This window comes from Coregonus lavaretus, assembly GCF_964263955.1.
Source record: "Coregonus lavaretus genome assembly, chromosome: 12".
Lineage (NCBI taxonomy): Eukaryota > Metazoa > Chordata > Actinopteri > Salmoniformes > Salmonidae > Coregonus > Coregonus lavaretus.
Genome location: NC_139999.1, coordinates 38,321,105 through 38,340,346, shown reverse-complemented (window position 1 = coordinate 38,340,346; position 19,242 = coordinate 38,321,105). Strand labels below are relative to the sequence as shown.

At 41.9% G+C, this 19,242-nt stretch overlaps 1 protein-coding gene across 1 annotated transcript; it reads right to left on the bottom strand.

Moving 5' to 3' along the window:
- Positions 1–2,534: 2,534 nt before the first annotated feature.
- LOC311137876 (GTP-binding protein REM 1-like) lies at positions 2,535–16,475 on the bottom strand. The gene is made up of 6 exons (XM_084172483.1): positions 16,402–16,475; positions 15,752–15,996; positions 14,194–14,552; positions 8,257–8,339; positions 3,703–3,910; positions 2,535–3,166 (listed from the first exon to the last, which is right to left on the bottom strand). The coding sequence occupies exons 3-6, from the start codon at positions 14,525–14,527 to the stop codon at positions 2,889–2,891; spliced, it is 903 nt and encodes a 300-aa protein (XP_084028609.1). The 5' UTR covers positions 14,528–14,552; positions 15,752–15,996; positions 16,402–16,475; the 3' UTR covers positions 2,535–2,888.
- Positions 16,476–19,242: the final 2,767 nt, after the last annotated feature.

Here is a 19,242-nt window from a genome sequence, read left to right as displayed (position 1 = left end):
CCGACCTAAATCCCATCGAGAATCTGTGGAATGACTTGAAGAGTGCAATCCATGAGCGGTCACCATGCAATTTGACTGAGCTTCAACAATTCTGCAAAAAAGAATGGGCAAATATTGCACAGTCTAGGTGGGCAAAGTTAGTAGAGACGTATTCAGAGAGACTCATGGCTGTAATTCAAGCAAAAGGTGTTTCCACCAAGTATTACCTCAGGGGGGTGTTCACTTATCCAAATAGGGTATTTTACTGTTTTAATTGTAATTAATTTTCAGTTTTTTAAATTTTATTTTTCACTTGGATATTGTGGGTTACAGTATGTAAATAAAGCCGGAAAAAGTCTGATTTGATGTGTTTTCATTTCAGGCTGTAAGGCAACAAAAGGTGAACATTTTGAAAGGGGGTGGTGACTTTCTATACCCACTGTAATACCTCTCTCAAGCCCAACCAGGACACACACACACACACACACACACACACATTGAATAACTCAAAATGTTTCTTTTTTGGTCTCTTCAGGACCATGTCATCATACAATGGTGTTCCTCTTCAAAAGCGTCCATTACAGTTGTACTGTCAACACCCAACTGGTCCTTCCAGCGTAGGAGGTGCTTGTAAAGGAAGGTGTGGATGGGATAAACCTTTTGGAAAGTTCACGATGGTGTCTATTCTCAAACAACATCGGCATTCACATGTCATTTAGCTGTGAACTGATGGGCTCACAGACAGAACAGAAGTCTCAAACCAGACTTGAGCTCTCTTGGTTGAGAGAAACGTTGTTGTAGAAGAATGTCCATTGATTCCTCCCAACACATGACTGTCTCCCATAGTGCAAAACCTTGAAATCAAGTCGTTAGTGACATCTGCTTAAAAGTACCTATGTGGGCATTGCTTTCCTAATGGCAAAAATACATCATACAGTGTATTCAAAGCACTTTCTTTGGTAGAAAATAAATGATTATTTCATACCTCAATAATCTTAGAAAACATTCTCAAAGGAGACCATAAAAGGACTTCAAATGTCAGATCTATGTATGGATACACTGGTCTAGGAATCTATTGAATTACAGTACCGGTCAAAAGTTTGGACACACCTATTCATTCAAGGGTTTTTCTTTATTTTTACTATTTTCTACATTGTAGAATAATAGTGAAGACATCAAAACTATATAAAAGAGTGTTAAACAAATCAAAATATATTTTATATTTGAGATTCTTCAAATAGACACCCTTTGCACACTTGGCATTCCCTCAACCAGCTTAACCTGGAATGCTTTTCCAACATTCTTGATGGAGTTCCCACATATGCTGAGCACTTCTTGGCTGCTTTTCCTTCACTCTGCCATCCAACTCATCCCAAAACATCTCAATTGGGTTGAGGTCAGGGGATTTTGGAGGCCAGGTCATCTGATGCAGCACTCCATCATTATCCTTCTTGGTAAAATAGCCCTTACACAGCCTGGAGGTGTGTTGGGTCATTGTCCTGTTGAAAAACAAATGATAGTCCCACTAAGCCCAAACCAGATGGTGTGGTAGCCATGCTGGTTAAGTGTGCCTTGAATTCTAAATAAATCACAGAGAGTGTCACCAGCAAAGCACCCCCACACCATAACACCTCCTCCATGCTTTATGGTGGGAAATACACAAGTGGCGATCATCCATTCACCCACACTGCGTCTCACAAAGACACGGCGGTTGGAACCAAAAATCTCCAATTTGGTTTCCAGACCAAAGGACACATTTCCACCGGTCTAATGTCCATTGCTCGTGTTTCTTGGCCCAAGCAGGTCTCTTCTTCTTATTGGTGTCCTTTAGTAGTGGTTTCTTTGCAGCAATTAGACCACGAAGGCCTGATTCACACAGTCTCCTCTGAACAGTTGATGTTGAGATGTGTCTGTGAAGCATTTATTTGGGCTGCAATTTCTGAGGCTAGTAACTCTAATGAACTTATCCTCTGCAGCAGAGGTAACTCTGGGTCTTCCATTCCTGTGGCGGTCCTCATGAGAGCCAGTTTCACCATAGCGCTTGATGGCTTTTGCGACTGCACTTGAAGAAACGTTCAAAGTTCTTGAAATGTTCCGGATTGACTGACCTTAATTTCTTAACGTAATGATGGACTGTCATTTCTCTTTGCTTATTTGAGCTGTTCTTGCCATAATATGGACTTGGTCTTTTACCAAATAGGGCTGTATACCTCCCCTACCTTGTCACAACACAACTGATTGGCTCAAACACATTAAGAAGGAAAGAAATTCCACAAATTAACTTTTAAGAAGGCACACCTGTTAATTAAAATACATTCCAGGTGACTACCTCATGAAGCTGGTTGAGAGAATGCCAAGTGTGCAAAGCTGTCATCAAGGCAAAGGGTGGCTTTTTGAAGAATCTCAAATATAAAATATATTTTGATTTGTTTAACACTTTTTCTGGTTACTACATGATTCCATATGTGTTATTTCATAGTTTTGATGTCTTCACTATTATTCTACAATATAGAAAATAGTAAAACAAATAAAGAAAAACCCTTGAATGAGAAGGTGTGTCCAAACATTTGACTGATAGTGTAGATGTAAGACAAACAGTTGATAAGCTGTCTGTTTAGCAAACGAATTCTCAGTGAATCTGTGATATAGCAACAAAAAAAAGTCTCAATTGCCTCACATTTTCTCAACCCAATTGCTTTGAATGGCTGAAATAAATAGAAAATAACAAACAACGTCCTTCCCCTTTACCACTAGGGGGTTGGAGCATATAATTAGTCTCTCTAGACAGTACAATACAGCCGTTAGTTGGTTTCCGGATTTGACCCACAAGATGGCCGCCCGAAGAACACAGTGTTAGGGCAAAGAGGAGAGTTTGAGTCTGCGTGAACCACTTGGCCACACAGCAACCATTACAGGACGGCCAGGTCGTGGCAGGACTTGGAGCGAACCTTCAGCGCCATCTTCTTGTTGTTCTTGGCAACCAGGCGGTCGAGGAAGCGGCGGGCCTTCTTGGTGAGGCTCTCCTTGCGCTTGTAGACGGAGCGCCGGCGTTCGTTGGTCTCCTTGCTGTCTCGCCGCAGGCGGATCTGCCGGACGATGCCCTCGAAGAGCTCGTGGACGTTGTGGTGGAGCGAAGCAGATGTCTCGATGAACTTGCAGTCGAACACCACGGCACATGCACGGCCCTCTGGGAGAGAGCAGAGCACAGAGGAAGAAGAGGTCATACGTGAGGTGTTTACGTTTGAGAGGTCTACGTTTGATTCATGTCTTTATTGGTCAGGGATCAGGTGAAACTCATAACATAAATAAATTTGATACATTGCACCAGAATTAGCACAAGCTTATTCTCATCTGCAGAACAGGTTAAATATCAAAATATTGACCAAATCATCAAGAATTACGGTGACATTGTAAAATACAGTGTTAGTGTATTAGATGTATGCTGTAAATCCAACTCATGGAATGTTAAGGGAACAGTCCACAGTATGTCGTGTGGACTGCAACATTTGATATAAATTATGATCATATTCTGTAGTTGTAACTTTTGCTTGTTTGACTATGAAGTCCACAGAAAGTGCAGCACAGACTATTGTATGCCAAACTGTATTAGTCTCTTAAAAGCAGAGTGCTGCTCATATTGCTTAAATGGCTCTCATCAAGTCACTGTTCAGAAGGTGTGGAGAGATGCTTTAATTATGACATTATCATTAGAATCAACGTTACCTTCTACAGCCACTTCTCTGGAACGGACCAGGTCACTTTTGTTGCCCACGAGGATGATGGGAATGTTCTCGGCTTGCCGTATGCGCCGCAGCTGGATGCGTAACTCAGAGGCACTCTCGAAGCTGGTACGGTCTGTGATGGAGTAAACTATGACGTAGGCATTGCCCACCTGCATACAGTAGTCCTGGACCCATTCCTCATCCTCCTCCTGAAAGACACAGACAAAGACATAGTTCAGAGAGAAGTTCAACATTCACCAACAACAGCCATATTTGGGAGCTCGTCCGGGATCTGGACTTTTATAGCACCTTTCTTTCTAAGAGTGTATAAGTAGAAGGGCAATTCCATGGTAACAGAGTGACACTGAGACTCAGATTTTTCTACTTTAAAATGTATGTTGAACAAAAAACAATGATTGCAAAGTTAAACAAACCATACAACTCTATGCACAAGGACTACTTTTAACAATTTCCACTGAAAATGTGGTGCTAGTTTATAGACGGGTTGGTTGTTTAGCAACAAAACCGACGCGTACGCAACTATGGGGCAAAATAAACAGGGTTGGCTTTGTTGTGGAAGTTCTACACAGGGACACCCGAAGTCAATATTAAATTAATCATCCTTTATTATCAGCATGCTGGAGAGGTTCCAACCAACTCAATGCACCATGTACACATGTCGATCAGGAGCTCTCCCGGAGCATTCCCGTTTAGTTCTCTTATATACTGCAGACAAGTCATATTTGCATGATTTAGCTTATTCATCATTCATAATTAATTCATCATTAACATTTGATTCATTCATGTGACCGACCAATACTGGGTCATGCATGTGACAGACCAATACCTCAAGAGGCTTCTTCTCTAAGCTGAGACCTTGAAACTGAGATATCTTTCATTCTCAAAACAAGGGTCTTGGCGTACTGCCACATTGCAGATACTGATAGTGAGGATTCGTTCAGTCACTTGCAGGAACACAGAAATTGGTTATTAGAAAAGCACATTAATAGAACACAGAAATTGGTTATTAGAAAAGCACAAACATAAAAATATCCATCACAGCTTAGATTGTTGACAACATGTAAGCTATATTTTGTCTACAATGTTTATTGAAAACATAAATATATTTGCAGAATGAGCAAAGCCATATTAGCATTCATATGAAATCAGTCAAAACACCTCAAAACAAGACATGGTATCAAGAACAAGATAAAACGAGCTGAAATGAGCCACTTACGATTCCTTACGATTCCCCACATTCTTGCTAGAAATCTGACAATCCAGAATCACAACAACACGCTGACTTCTACCCCATGGAAGCACGCACATCGTTTTCGTGACGTTGTCAACTAACCCATCTATAGAATGCCCTGTAAATGGTCCTTCCTAGCACAATCTATAAATGGTTCTAGCAAGAACCCTTTTATAATCAAAAGGTTCTTCCTAGATGGGTTCTACCGAGAACCGTTTTATCTTTGAAGGGTTCTTCCCAGAACCCTCTATGAACGGTTCCACCAGGTTTATTAGCCTTGAACTCTTTATGACAATACATTACATACATCATAAGGCCTTTCTTTGAGAGCCTAGTTATAGCCTAACACAGTGGTGTTAGGAAACTCCTGGTTTACGACCCACATCAGGCCTGCAAGTCACATTATGCTGGCATGCAAAGTGATGTGTAATTCCTATTGGAATCCAGCCAGAGTGAGGATATCCAACAACTTTTAATCAACTGCAACCTGCATTCAGAATGACTGCCAGGGTAGGGAAGATTGATAAATGAGATGACCTAAATCATCTAAACTGGAATTACTATCTCAGTAACGGCTGCAATAAGTCCAACTACTAACATATTGGATTAGTTTGTGTAGCATAAGAGTAATTAACTAATCAATATACATGCAAAAACACAGATATTGAAACAATTCTAAAAATCAACCTGCAATAGTGCATGCTGAGAAATGGTTATGATGGGCATGGTTTTGAGTTTTCCCATATAGGTACAGTTTAAGACATTCTCACACCTCTTTTTAAACTGATCAGATTACTCAAACTCCTGTTGTTAAACGTTAAACACTGAGATAAACACTAATGCTCAGGCACTATTTAAAAGAAAGGCAAAAATTACAATATAAAACGTATGATTCAGAGGGTTCTATGCAATGTTGTGCTGCTATTTTTATTTACTTGGCCAAAGCTTTTGATACGGTAGACCATTCCATTCTTGTGGGTCGGCTAAGGAGTATTGGTGTCTCTGAGGGGTCTTTGGCCTGGTTTGCTAACTACCTCTCTCAAAGAGTGCAATGTGTAAAGTTAGAACATCTGCTGTCTCAGCCACTGGCTGTCACCAAGGGAGTACCCCAAGGCTCAATCCTAGGCCCCACGCTCTTCTCAATTTACATCAACAACATAGCTCAGGCAGTAGGAAGCTCTCTCATCTATTTATATGTAGATGATACAGTCTTATACTCAGCTGGACCCTCCCCGGATTTGGTGTTAAACGCTCTACAACAAAGCTTTCTTAGTGTCCAACAAGCTTTTTCTGCCCTTAACCTTGTTCCGAACACCTCCAAAACAAAGGTCATGTAGTTTGGTGAGAAGAATGACCCCCCCTCTGAGGGTTTAGAGCTTGAGGTAGTCACCTCACATAAGTATGGCTAGATGGTAAACTGTCCTTCTCTCAGCACATATCCAAGCTGCAGGCAAAGGTTAAATCTGGACTTGGTTTCCTCTATCGTAAATGCTCCTCTTTCACCCCAGCTGCCAAACTAACCCTGATTAAGGTGACCATCCTACCCATGCTAGATTACGGAGACGTAATTTATAGATCGGCAATAAAGGGTGCTCTCGAGCGGCTAGATGTTCTTTACCATTCTACCATCAGATTTGCCACCAATGCTCCTTACAGGACACATCACTGCATGCTATACTCCTCTGTAAACTGGCCATCTCTGTACACCCGACGCAATACCCACTGGTTGATGCTTATTTATAAAACCCTCTTAGGCCTCACTTTCCCCTATCTGAGATACATACTGCAACCCTCATCCTCCACATACAACACCTGTTATGCCAGTCACATTCTGTTCAAGGTCCCCAAAGCACACACATCCCTGGGTCGCTCCTCTTTTCAGTTCACTGCAGCTAGCGACTGGAACGAGCTGCAAAAAACACCCAAACTTGACCGTTTTAACTCCAGCTCTACATTCAAAGACTCAATCATGGACACTCTTACTGACACTTGTTGCTGCTTCACGTGATGTATTGTTGTTTCTACCTTTATGCCCTTCGGGCCATGTTTGTGCTGCTACCATGTTGTGCTGCTGCCATGTTGTGTTGCTACTGTGTTGTTGTCATGTTGTGTTGCTACCATGCTGTGTTGTCATGTGTTGTTGTCTTAGGTCGCTATGTAGTGTTGTGGTGTCTCTCTTGTCGTGATGTGTATTTTGTCTAATCCCAGCCCCGTCCCCACAGGAGGCCTTTTGCCTCTTGGTAGGCAGTCATTGTAAATAAGAATTTGTTCTTAATTGACTTGCCTAGTTAAATAAAAGGTTAAATAAAATAAATAAATGTAAAACCCTTCTTGCCTTCCAAAGAATCTGTTTTGCCTTCCAAAGAATCATCAAAGAACCCTTTCTTCCAAAAACGGTTCATAGATGAAAAAGGTTTAACTCTTTGCCTCACAAAGAACCCTTTTGGAACCCTTTTTTCTAAGAGTGTAGCATGTGTTCTCTGTTATAATCATTGAAGCCAACTTTGATGTCGAAAATGCACTCATGCATTCAAAAGATAATTGAGATAAGTGATGGTCAACATTAAGTTTTAATTTCGTTATTCGAAAAGGGAATAAGCTAATTGTGATGGCCCCAAGTGGATTTCTATGTATTTGTGAACACAGAACTCTGGTCCCCAGGTACGGTCATTGGTCAGACATACATCTATCTGACTTTCTGCCTCTAGTGACACTTGGTGCCCTTCAACGCATTCAATCCACTGTCCTTATAGACATCCTTATGTCCCTATATCTCCTCTAACCCAGTACAAACAAGTCAACACGTGGCTTGGCCTGCACGCTTCACTCCCCAGCTGTAATCAATACTGGAGTAATTAGGCCCCACAGCCATCGGTGTCCCATACAGATGCTCGCCTCATGCCACTGGAGCCACCACTCACTGACTCCAGCACAGCCAGGATTCGCCCCACTTCAGCTCGACTCAATGGAGTTTAGCTACAGGCACACAGTGCAAGCACATATATTTTTCCACAAAACCGAGGGAGGGGCAGGGTCGCCTCTAGATATCATAGTTGTTTTGAAGTAAATAGAATAGAGCCTTATGGTTCAGTTAGCACAAGCTGATTTGTTTCTTTGCACTACCTCAGTGTTTGTGTTCTCAAGTGACACCGAGTAAGATTAAGTTATATGAATTAGAAAGCTTGCACCCCTTTTTCTTTTTGAAATGAGTCTTGATGGGAGAGGATATCATATTCTCCTCTACTGTGCGATCCATTTCTTGTGATAAAGATGTTGAGGTTGAGGGTTAGTGTTGTGTCATACCTGTTTCTCGTTCTCCCAGCTGTCCATGACGATGAGGGTAGTCTCCTCCCCATCTACAGTCATGGTTTTCTCATAGGTTTCCTCTAAACAAACAAAAAACAAGGAAAGAGATTAGAAAATATCTTATTTCATACTGTACCTCAATAACGTTGGAAAACATTCTAAAAGGGAGTCTAGACATTGCAGCATAGGGTAAAAATATAAATACAACTTGTTTTATTCTTGTAGATAAAGAAAGGATTACGCATAATTTATGTCACCTCCTTCAAACATGTCTACTATTGGTTGCAGCTAGCAGGTGTGATGTAATTTTAGGATATCTCTCTCTAAATATAGGCTTGTTCTTTGTGAATGGATACCTGATGGAGACCTAAGGTTCGAAACCTTGTAGACTGCTGTCAATAAACCACATGGGAGCATAGATTTCAGTGTGCAGAATCTCTTTTTTTGTTATGCTGAGTCACTTATGCCATGTCCATTTTAAGCTTTTGACTTTAGTAACAAAAATATGGAGGTGTTTTACAAATGTGGTTATATATAATTGACATCAAACAAGAACTCTTGACATCCAAGAACTCTACAGTTGTGTTTATCCCTACTACCGTTCAAGTGTGCTATAGAGTTATTACACTTTCACTACCATATCATCATGACCATGGAATCTAAGCCATGGAAAAAAGCATTGAGCCATGTCTAGTTTAGTCTGATTAGATCCTCCTTGCCATTGTGACAGCGAGACTAAAACACACTTTGGCCAAGAGTGAAAGAACTTGTTACAATAAGTGTAGAGTTGAAAGGAAAATGTAAAAGCTGCTGCACAAGACAAGGACAAATGGTCCGGCAAAGCCTTGAAAAGTTGAGTCTAGGTCTTTGAGTTGAAGTGACAATGTAGGTTTTTGATTTTATTTTATTAGGATCCCCATTAGCCAACGCCAATGGTGACAGCTAGTCTTACTAGGGTCCAACACATAACGAAAAATACCTTACAGACAAAAGACTTTACAATTTACATACATTTAAAAACATTAACATGTAGTGTGTGCATGTGTTTGCATCTACAGTTGAAGTCGGAGGTTTACATACACTTAGGTTGGAGTCATTAAAACTTGTTTTTCAACCACTCCACAAATTTCTTGTTAACAAACTATAGTTTTGGCAAGTCGGTTAGGACATCTACTTTGTGCATGACACAAGTAATTTTTCCAACAATTGTTTACAGACAGATTATTTCGCTTATAATTCACTGTATCACAATTCCAGTGGGTCAGAAGTTTACATACACTAAGTTGACTGTGCCTTTAAACAGCTTGGAATATTCCAGAAAATGATGTCATGGCTTCAGAAGCTTCTGATAGGCTAATTGACATCATTTGAGTCACTTCCCGAGTGGCGCAGTGGTCTAAGGCACTGCATCGCAGTGCTAGCTGTGCCACACTGTCGTAGCCGGCCGCGACCGGGGGACCCATGGGGCGGCGCACAATTGGCCCAGCGTTGTCCAGGGTAGGGGAGGGAATGGTCGGCAGGGATGTAGCTCAGTTGGTAGAGCATGGCGTTTGCAACGCCAGGGTTGTGGGTTCGATTCCCACGGGGGGCCAGTATAAAAAATAAAAATTATGTATGCACTCACTAACTGTAAGTCGCTCTGGATAAGAGCGTCTGCTAAATGACTAAAATGTACATGTAAATTGGAGGTGTACCTGTGGATGTATTTCAAGGCCTACCTTTAAACTCAGTGCCTCTTTGCTTGACATCATGGGAAAATCAAAAGAAATCAGCCAAGACCTCAGAATAAAAATTGTAGACCTCCACAAGTCTGGTTCATCCTTGGGAGCAATTTCCAAACGCCTAAAGGTACCACGTTCATCTGTAAAAACAATAGTACGCAAGTATAAACACCATGGGACCACGCAGCCGTCATACCGCTCAGGAAGGAGACGCGTTCTGTCTCCTACAGATGAACGTACTTTGGTTGAAAAGTTGTGAAGATGCTGGAGAAAACAGGTACAAAAGTATCTATATCCACAGTAAAACAAGTCCTATATCGACATAACCTGAAAGGCCGCTCAGCAAGGAAGAAGCGACTGCTCCAAAACCGCCATAAAAAAAGCCAGACTACGGTTTGCAACTGCACATGGGGACAAAGAGCGTACTTATTGGAGAAATGTCCTCTGGTCTGATGAAACAAAAATAGAACTGTTTGGCCATAATGACCATCGTTATGTTTGGAGGAAAAAGGGGGGTCTTGCAAGCCAAAGAACACCATCCCAACCGTGAAGCACAGGGGTGGCAGCATCATGCTGTGGGGGTTCTTTGCTGCAGGAGGGACTGGTGCACTTCACAAAATAGATGGCATCATGAGGAAGGAAAATTATGTGGATATATTGAAGCAACATCTCAAGACTTCAGTCAGGAAGTTAAAGCTTGGTCGCAAATGGGTCTTCCAAATGGACAATGACCCCAAGCATACTTGCAAAATGGCTTATGGACAACAAAGTCAAGGTATTGGAGTGGCCATCACAAAGCCCTGACCTCAATCCTACAGAAAATGTGTGGGCAGAACTGAAAAAGCGTGTGCGAGCAAGGAGGCCTACAAACCTGACTCAGTTACACCAGCTCTATCAGGAGGAATGGGCCAAAATTCACCGAACTTATTGTGGGAAGCTTGTGGAAGGCTACCCGAAACGTTTGACCCAAGTTAAACAATTTAAAGGCAACGCTACCAAATACTAATTGAGTGTAAGTAAACTTCTGACCCACTGGGAATGTGATGAAAGAAATAAAAGCTGAAATAAATCACTCTCTGCTATTATTCTGACATTTCACATTCTTAAAATAAAAAGTGGTGATCCTAACTGACCTAAGACAGGAAATTTTTACTAGGATTAAATGTCAGGAATTGTGAAAAACTGAGTTTAAATGTGGCTAAGGTGTATGTAAACTTCCAACTTCAACTGTATGTATTCACCCCCTTTGTTACGAAGTCCCTAAATAAGATCTTGTGCAACCAATTACCTTCAGAAGTCACATAATTAGTTAAATAAAGTCCACCTGTGTGCAGTCTAAGTGTCACATGATCTCAGTATATATACACCTGTTCTGAAAGGCCCCAGAGTCTGCAACACCACTAAGCAAGGGGCACCACCAAGCAAGCGGCACCATGAAGACCAAGGAGCTCTCCAAACAGGTCAGGGACAAAGTTGTGGAGAAGTACAGATCAGGGTTGGGTTATAAAAAAATTACCGAAACTTTGAACATCCCACGGAGCACCATTTAAATCCATTATTAACAAATGGAAAGAATATAGCACCAAAACAAACCTGCCAAGAGAGGGCCGCCAACCAAAACTCACGGACCAGGCAAGGAGGGCATTAATCAGACAGGCAACAAAGAGACCAAAGATAACCCTGAAGGAGGTGCAAAGCTCCACAGTGGAGATTGGAGTATCTGTCCATAGGACCACTTTAAGCCATACACTCCACAGAGCTGGGCTTTACGGAAGAGTAGCCAGAAAAAAGCCATTACTTAAAGAAAAAAATAAGCAAACACATTTGGTGTTTGCCAAAAGGCATGTGGGAGACTCCCCAAACATATGGAAGAAGGTACTCTGGTCAGATGAGACTAAAATTGAGCTTTTTGGCCAGCAAGGAAAACGCTATGTCTGGCGCAAACCCAACACCTCCCATCACCCCGAGATCACCATCCCCACAGTGAAGCATGGTGGTGGCAGCATCATGCTGTGGGGATGTTTTTCCATCGGCAGGGACTGGGAAACTGGTCAGAATTGAAGGAATGATGGATGGTGCTAAATACAGGGAAAGTGTTGAGGGAAACCCGTTTCAGTCTTCCAGAGATTTGAGACTGGGACGGAGGTTCACCTTCCAGCAGGACAATGACCCTAAGCATACTGCTAAAGCATCACTTGAGTGGTTTAAGGGGAAACATTTAAATGTCTTGGAATGGCCTAGTCAAAGCCCAGACCTCAATCCAATTGAGAATCTGTGGTAGGACTTAAAGATTGCTGTACACCAGCGGAACCCATCCAACTTGAAGGAGCTGGAGCAGTTTCGCCTTGATGAATGGGCAAAAATCCCAGTGGCTAGATGTGCCATGCTTATAGAGACATACCCCAAGAGACTTGCAGCTGTAATTGCTGCAAAAGGTGGCTCTACAAAGTATTGACTTTGGGGGGGTGAATAGTTATGCACGCTCAATTTTTATTTTTCACAATTTTTTTTATTTTGCATCTTCAAAGTGGTAGGCATGTTGTGTAAATCAAATGATACAAATCCCCCCAAAATCTATTTTCATTCCAGGTTGTAAGGCAACAAAATAGGAAAAATGCCGAGGGGGTGAATACTGTCGCAAGCCACTGTACATGTCAGTACATACACACAAAAAGTCTCGAGGGAGAGGTGTTGTGCCGTGAGGTGTTGTTTTTTTATTTTTGTTGAAACCAGGTGTGCTGTTCACTTGACCTATATGAGATGGAAGGGAGTTCCTTGCAATCATGGCTCTGTATAATACTGTAAGTTTCCTTGAATTTGTTCTGGATCTGGGTACTGTGAAGGTCAGAACCTGTAAACAAGCAAACAAGTGATATGCCTACAATGGAATGTGTTGTAATGTCCTCGTAATGCTGTTCTTTCCTCATAAAACACTTGCCATTCACCACACCAGCTCTAAACCAACCAAGGAGTCCACTAAGAAGAACAGTTTAGTTGCTGTCAGTCAAGCAAAGTGACACAAAACTAAAAACAACATTACCAGTCAGTGACAAGCTGAAAACAGGACAGCTATACACTTTTTCCTGATGATGTCAGAGGGACGTCTCATGAGGAGAGACATTATCTTTCTGGAGAGCTAGGAGCTGACACACACACACATTTTTAACATTTACATTTTAGTCATTTAGCAGACGCTCTTATCCAGAGCGACTTACAGTTAGTGAATACATATCTTTTTATACTGGCCCCCCGTGGGAATCGAACCCACAACCCTGGCGTTGCAAACGCCATGCTCTATCAACTGAGCTACATCCCTGCCGGCCATTCCCTCCCCTACCCTGGACGACGCTGGGCCAATTGTGCGCCGCCCATGAGTCTCCCGGTCGCGGCCGGCTGCGACACACGGCACCCTATTTCCCTGTTTAGAGCACAACTTTTGACCAGGGGCTATAGGGCAACATTCAGCTGGGCTGCCTCACAAATGGAACCCTATTCCCTTTATAGTGCACTATTCTTGACCAGAGATACCCCACTATAAGGGGAATAGGGTGCCATTTGGGGCACATCTTCAGCCATTCACTCCCATCCACGACCATCAGCAGACACGACACACACAAGTCACAACAGCATGAACCTCTCACAAACGAATGAAGCCACTATCTGTGTCTAGGCTACCGTATCAGGCATGACCTAAACGTTTTCATTATTTATTTTGTAAATATTATGACTTTTATCCTATCATAATAAAAACTTTTAGAGAAATTGAGAACTTAAGAGAAATTGTTGTTTCAAAAAGGACAAACTGCACCAATCATCTCACTCAATAGCACAGCTGGATGGCAAAATGCACGGGCCAATACAAGCTGCCAATCAATGCTTTGAGGTCACTCAGTACTACATGTGACAGATACAAGAGTTCAATCAATGTGGTTGTGACAGGTTGGCCAAGGTTATTAGGGCCAGGGCAATGTCAGTGACCATTACTTTGACAGTCTTTGTTGAAGAGATGCATCAATTAATTAACTAATTGAATAACTCATTAGTCATTAGTGTCCATAGATTTTAATTAGCAGATAAGGATGTATGATACTGAATAGTTTTTAGGTTACTGATAAGACATTGAGAAAAAACTACTAAATAGTTGCGTTAATAGGCTACATACCATAAAGAGCCTCATAGTAATCATAAGAATTGTGCTTGGTAAAAAACCCACCTCCTGTATGGTCGTGAGCATCCTTCTCCTGTATGCCAGCAAAGATATTGGCAAGACTCGACTTTCCAACACCGTGGTCTCCTAGCAAAACAACGCGGTACAAACAATCTGCTCCCGAGCCATCTGAGTCATTATCCGAGTCATCAGAAGACCAGTTGGCGCGGCAGTGGAGAGACTTGTCTCCGGGATGGTATGAGGCGGACTGTCCGAGCGGAGGGTGATGGGGGTCGGCTGGCGGGTCTCTGCCTCTCGTCCCCGGCTGATGAGAGGCAGGGATAGGAGTACTTGCCCTTCTACGCAAAGTCTCCTTGCCCTCTCTCTGTGTGTGTGTCATCTTAGCGAAAAGGCAAAGAACATCCCTTAAAAAGACGAATATGTAACATAATCAGAAGATAAAGTCATAATTTACTAGGACATAAGAGTTAGGCTCAAGGTTATTATAGTTTTGTGTTTTTATATTCGTTTTTATATCTATTAGTTTTCCGATTTATTTGAAATTCAGTTTAGTTTCAATTTTCACACCTGATTTGCTAGTTGTATAAAAATATTTTGATTTCGTTTATTTTATTTAGTTTCAGTTTTAGTGTTATGGACAGAAAGTATGCGTGGGCCAGGCTAGGAGCCATTTGTGTTGTATAGTTTGTTGTGTGTTTTTTGGGACGTCACCTGCAACTGGGGGGCAGTAATACTTAAGGTGATAGGTTAGGTTAGGTTTACATTATAAAGTCAATCTCAATGTGACTTGGATGTTTTTGTGTGATTAATTATTTTATTTTTTTGTCAATGATTGTATTTATTATTATTTCACTTTTTTATCTCTTTATTTTTAGGTATTCTTTCTTAAAACTGCATTGTTGGTTAAGGGCTTGTAAGTAAGCATTTCACTGTAAGGTCTACACCTGTTGTATTCAGCGCATGTGACAAATAACATTTGATTTGATTTGAAAGGAATAGCGCTGAGACTGATGTCAAAAAATATGGTGGAAGGAGACACTCTCTAGCCCATGTTTACACCAATCCAATGCTTTTTAACTTTAGGAGTACATGTAAGTAGAATCAAGTTAGCTGCTTTTCCCATGTTAGCTAAGGATAGCTAGTGATAGTGATGCACAAGCTAGGCCTTTTTGAAACATCACCACCTCTAAACCACATTTACAATCCGATTCAGTAAGCTTGAAAACCCCATTCGATTTTTGCCCAAAGTTTAGAAAAAAACTAAAACTGGACATAATTCTTGATGTCTTTTATTTTATTTTAGTTAGTTTTGGAGTCAAAGATAATCGTTTAAGTTTAGTTGTAGTTTTTCTAACGGGTTTGTTAATTATTTTATTTCAGTTTACTAAATAGTTTTTTCATGATTAGTTTTCGTTTTCGTTTCAGTTTTCGTTTACTATAATAACGTTGGTTAGGCTAAATAACATAACCAACCCCTATAATAAACCGTTCATAAACAGACACTGCTCCCCGATTAAAGCTAAATTGTGAAACAAACAAAAATGTCACGGCCTGTTGAGTGTAAAATAGCACTGAAACATAACATTGTCTGGAATTTACTCACAACTGTAGCCATGAATCTTCTAATTTTGTCCAGTATTCTCCATTGCAGAGCAAAGCACAGACTTCACCATATAGTAAAGTTGTCTCGTGTCGGGGAGCTGTGTGCGAGCTGTCATTCTGTTCTTGTAACAAGGCAAGCTTCCAATGTATCAATCAGTTTTGTTACACTTAGTATAGAATAGCTGATGGGACACTGTAACAGTATACCCCTGGAGTCATGGAAACATCCTGTAAAGTTCGACAAACCTGAAAAAATGTAAGAGTGGAATCAGGGGTCGCTCGCTCTCTCTCCTCTCTTTTTCTATCTCCTCTCTGTCTCCCTCTCCGTATCCCACAAGAAGGCATGCACATGCACACACACAAGGGCAGACACAATGTTTCAAATCACCTCCAGTGATAACATGCACTGAGACGTAGCCATGGTGTAGGCTAATTCAAATAGGCTATTTGGAAAACTCGAACACCACTAACTTTTTGGTCAACACCTAAATAATGTAATGGGGCGGACAATCATTTCAATATCCTATTTTTGCTTTCATAAAACCATAGCTCTTCTTCTAGGAACGCTATTGCACTTCCTGTCCAAAAAGTTGTTGGCTACATGGCGTATGTTAATTAGGCTACTTTAGTTTTCTACCTATGTATACTCACCCGTGCTGTAAATTCCGTTTAACGCATGTAGGCAATGCGCGTTATGGGTGTTTTCAGCAGAGCGTGTCCTTTGATGATGTGCGTGCTTCGAATCAGCCCTCATTCGAGTCCCTCATTACTGCTGGAACTTTTCCCTGTGTGAGTCCACTTTAATCTCATCGAAGAACCCACCCCGACTATATGACGTAAAAGTAACTCACTTCCTGTTCTAAACTGTTCGTTTTCTCTCTCTTTTACCACAGTAATATTTACCTCCACAGTGCAGATATCTACTGGGGCAGGGTTTCCCAAACTCTGCCGCCCACCCCCCCGGGTGCACGTTTTGGTTTTGGTTTTGGTTTTTGCCTTGGCACTACACAGCTGATTCAAATAATCAAAGCTTGGTGATGAGTTGGTTATTTTAATCAGATGTACTAGGGTGCCTTTAATGATGACACATTGCCCAAGCAGGACAACCACTGCTTTATATAAATATCAATAGAAAATATGGGGACAGGATGTGTCTCGTCCTTACATCCATGTCTGTTTAGATTTGTCAAGTCAAGCCCCAGTGTTGAACCCTTTATAAAGTACAGAAATACATTAAAAGTGAGCCAAGTTCCATTAAAAGCACTTTTACAAGTATGCTGCATATTTTCAGTTTGAGAAAATCAGTACACACACACATCTGTAAATCAGTTCTGTCCTAACACTGTGAGAGGGCAGAGTTCACACCCCTAGCCGCAGACCAGCGCTCTCTACCAGGAAATTGTATTCTCTGAGGCTCTGCTGAATCTTTTCCAACTGAAACAACATAAGTAATCAGACCAGTCGGCCGTACGATGGCCAGATGAAGGCCCTACACTGTTTATAAAGCCAGTTCTTTCCCACACTTAAGTAAATTACAGTGAGAGACTTCCCAAAACTACCATTACAGGGTCTGAGGAGATTTGTGAAGCGAGTGAGGGTTGGAAGTGGTTACTCTCACTGGGGCACTTACTGTGGAGAGAAAAAGCAAACAATAAACATATTCTAAATATTGAAAATTATTTTCTGTGCACCGGCACATTGAAGAATGTGATAATAGCCAATAATTGAGATTCAACTGGCAATTATAGACCATAAATTATAGCTGAATGAAACCATACCAATAAACACATAAAATGTTCATACACTACATGACCAAAAGTATGTGGGCACCTGCTTGTCAAACATCTCATTCCAAAATCATGGACATTAAATGGAGTTGGTCCCCCCTTTGCTGCTATAACAGCCTCCACTCTTCTGGGAAGGCTTTCCACTAGATGTTGGAACATTGCTGCGGGGACTTGCTTCCATTCAGCCACAAGAGCATTAGTGAGGTTGGGCACTGATGTTGGGCGATTAGTCCTGGCTCGCAGTCGGCGTTCCAATTCATCCCAAAGGTGTTTGATGGGGTTGAGGTCAGGGCTCTGTGCAGGCCAGTCAAGTTCTTCCACACCGATCTTGACAAACCATTTCTGTATGGACCTCACTTTGTGCACAGGGGCATTGTCATGCTGAAACAGGAAAGGGCCTTCCCAAACTGTTGCCACAAAGTTGGAAGCACAGAATCGTCTAGAATGTAATTGTATGCTGTAGCGTTAAGATTTCCCTTCACTGGCCGGAACCATGAAAAACAGCCCCAGACCATTATTCCTCCTCCACCAAACTTTACAGTTGGTACTATGCATTCGGGCAGGTAGCGTTTTCCTGGCATCCGCCAAACCCAGATTCGTCCGTCAGACTGCCAGATGGTGAAGCGTGATTCATCACTCCAGAGAACACGTTTCCACTGCTCCAGAGTCCAATGGCGGCGAGCTTTACACCACTCCAGTTGATGCTTGGCATTGCGTACGGTGATCTTAGACTTATGTGCGGCTGCTCGGCCATGGAAACCCATTTCATGAAGCTCCCGACGAACAGTTCTTGTGCTGACGTTGTTTCCAGAGGCAGTTTGGAACTCGGTAGTGAATGTTGCAACCGAGGACAGACGATTTTTACGCGCTACGCACTTCAGCATGTTCCTTGAGCTTGTGTGGCCTACCACTTCGCGGCTGAGCCGTTGTTGCTCCTAGACGTTTCCACTTCACAATAACAGCACTTACAGTTGACCCGGACAGCTCTAGCAGGACAGAAATTTGACGAACTGACTTGTTGGAAAGGTGGCATCCTATGATGGTGCCACGTTGAAAGTCACTGAGCTCTTCAGTAGGGACATTCTACTGCCAATGTTTGTCTATGGAGATTGCATGGCTGTGTGCTCGATTTTATGCACCTGTTAGCAACGGGTGTGGCTGAAATAGCCAAATCCACTAATTTGAAGGGGTGTCCACATACTTGTATATATAGTGTATGATTCCACTGCAAAAAAAATGAGAATAAATTGTACTTTTTTGAAGTTCCTTTCTCTTTCAAAGAATATGCAAATGATTTGAACCTGAACCCTGGAGGTATTTATTAGAAAGGTTTACAAAAGTTTATTGGCCCCAGTTGAGCTGTATTAGAATGAGGAACTTGGTTTGAGAAGATGGGCACTCCGTTAGTGTAACAGACATTTTGGGGTTGCGCCAAGAAGAGCCCAACAGGTTTAAATGCAGCCAAGCGACACAAGTCGTGTCTCTCCTAGTCTGTCACACATCTAAATGGGGAGCCGCTCCTCATGAGGGATGTTTAAGGTCACGGTCATTTCCGGGGTGCATCTAGAATGAACACAACACACATTTAAAACCTTACTGCACACTGAGCACGATTTCCTTATTTACATACTTAATATACATTTGGAAATGTTAATTGCTTGTGAAGGTGTAATGCCATAAGGAAGAAAGTATTTTGGTGCCATTA